Genomic DNA, 700 nt, shown 5'->3' with positions numbered 1-700 from the left:
ACATACATACATACATACATAACATACGATACATACATACATACATACATACATACATACATACATACATACATACATACATACATACATACATACATACATATATACATACATACATACATACATACATACATACATACATACATACATACATACATACATACATGCATGCATGCATGCATGTAAGCATACATGTATACATACATACATCTATAATATATATATATATATCACATTGGTACACACGTTGGTGGGATCTTACCGGGCTGAAACTGTTGTCATGTATATTGACCCCAATAATAGTCCAGATCACTCGGCGTAACAACCGCCTGTCTGTATCACTGATCGAGACACCGCCTGACGCAAATGGGACAGTCGGGACACCAGGGCTGACATTTGAGGACACCTCGTTGTCCCTGGAGATATAAAAAGGTCAGATGAGAGTGAGAGAGTTTGTTAACAATAGAGCTAATAACATGTTTGACATACAGCTGGCACGTATGCATGCACATATACACATACATAATACAAATTACTTAACAGTCCATGTATAGCTCATTTTCTGTGCATGCACATGTACACACACACAATACACCAACCAGTTGTACATCCTTTCTATCACGTTACATAAGATTCCATGTATATCTCATGCGACATACAGCACACACTCTGTGCATGCACCTATCCACATACGCAGCTG

General features: G+C 37.9%; 1 protein-coding gene across 1 annotated transcript; it reads right to left on the bottom strand.

Moving 5' to 3' along the window:
- Positions 1-262: 262 nt before the first annotated feature.
- On the bottom strand, positions 263-416 carry SARC_16310 (hypothetical protein; the record flags this gene model as incomplete). Its single annotated transcript, XM_014289581.1, has 1 exon — positions 263-416. A coding segment is annotated over one exon (154 nt), but the record flags the coding sequence as incomplete, so codon positions are not given.
- Positions 417-700: the final 284 nt, after the last annotated feature.

The sequence above is a fragment of the Sphaeroforma arctica genome (assembly GCF_001186125.1).
Source record: "Sphaeroforma arctica JP610 unplaced genomic scaffold supercont1.7797, whole genome shotgun sequence".
NCBI lineage: Eukaryota > Ichthyosporea > Ichthyophonida > Sphaeroforma > Sphaeroforma arctica.
The sequence above is the reverse complement of the archived record's forward strand: the minus strand, read 5'-3'. Positions and strand labels throughout refer to the sequence as shown.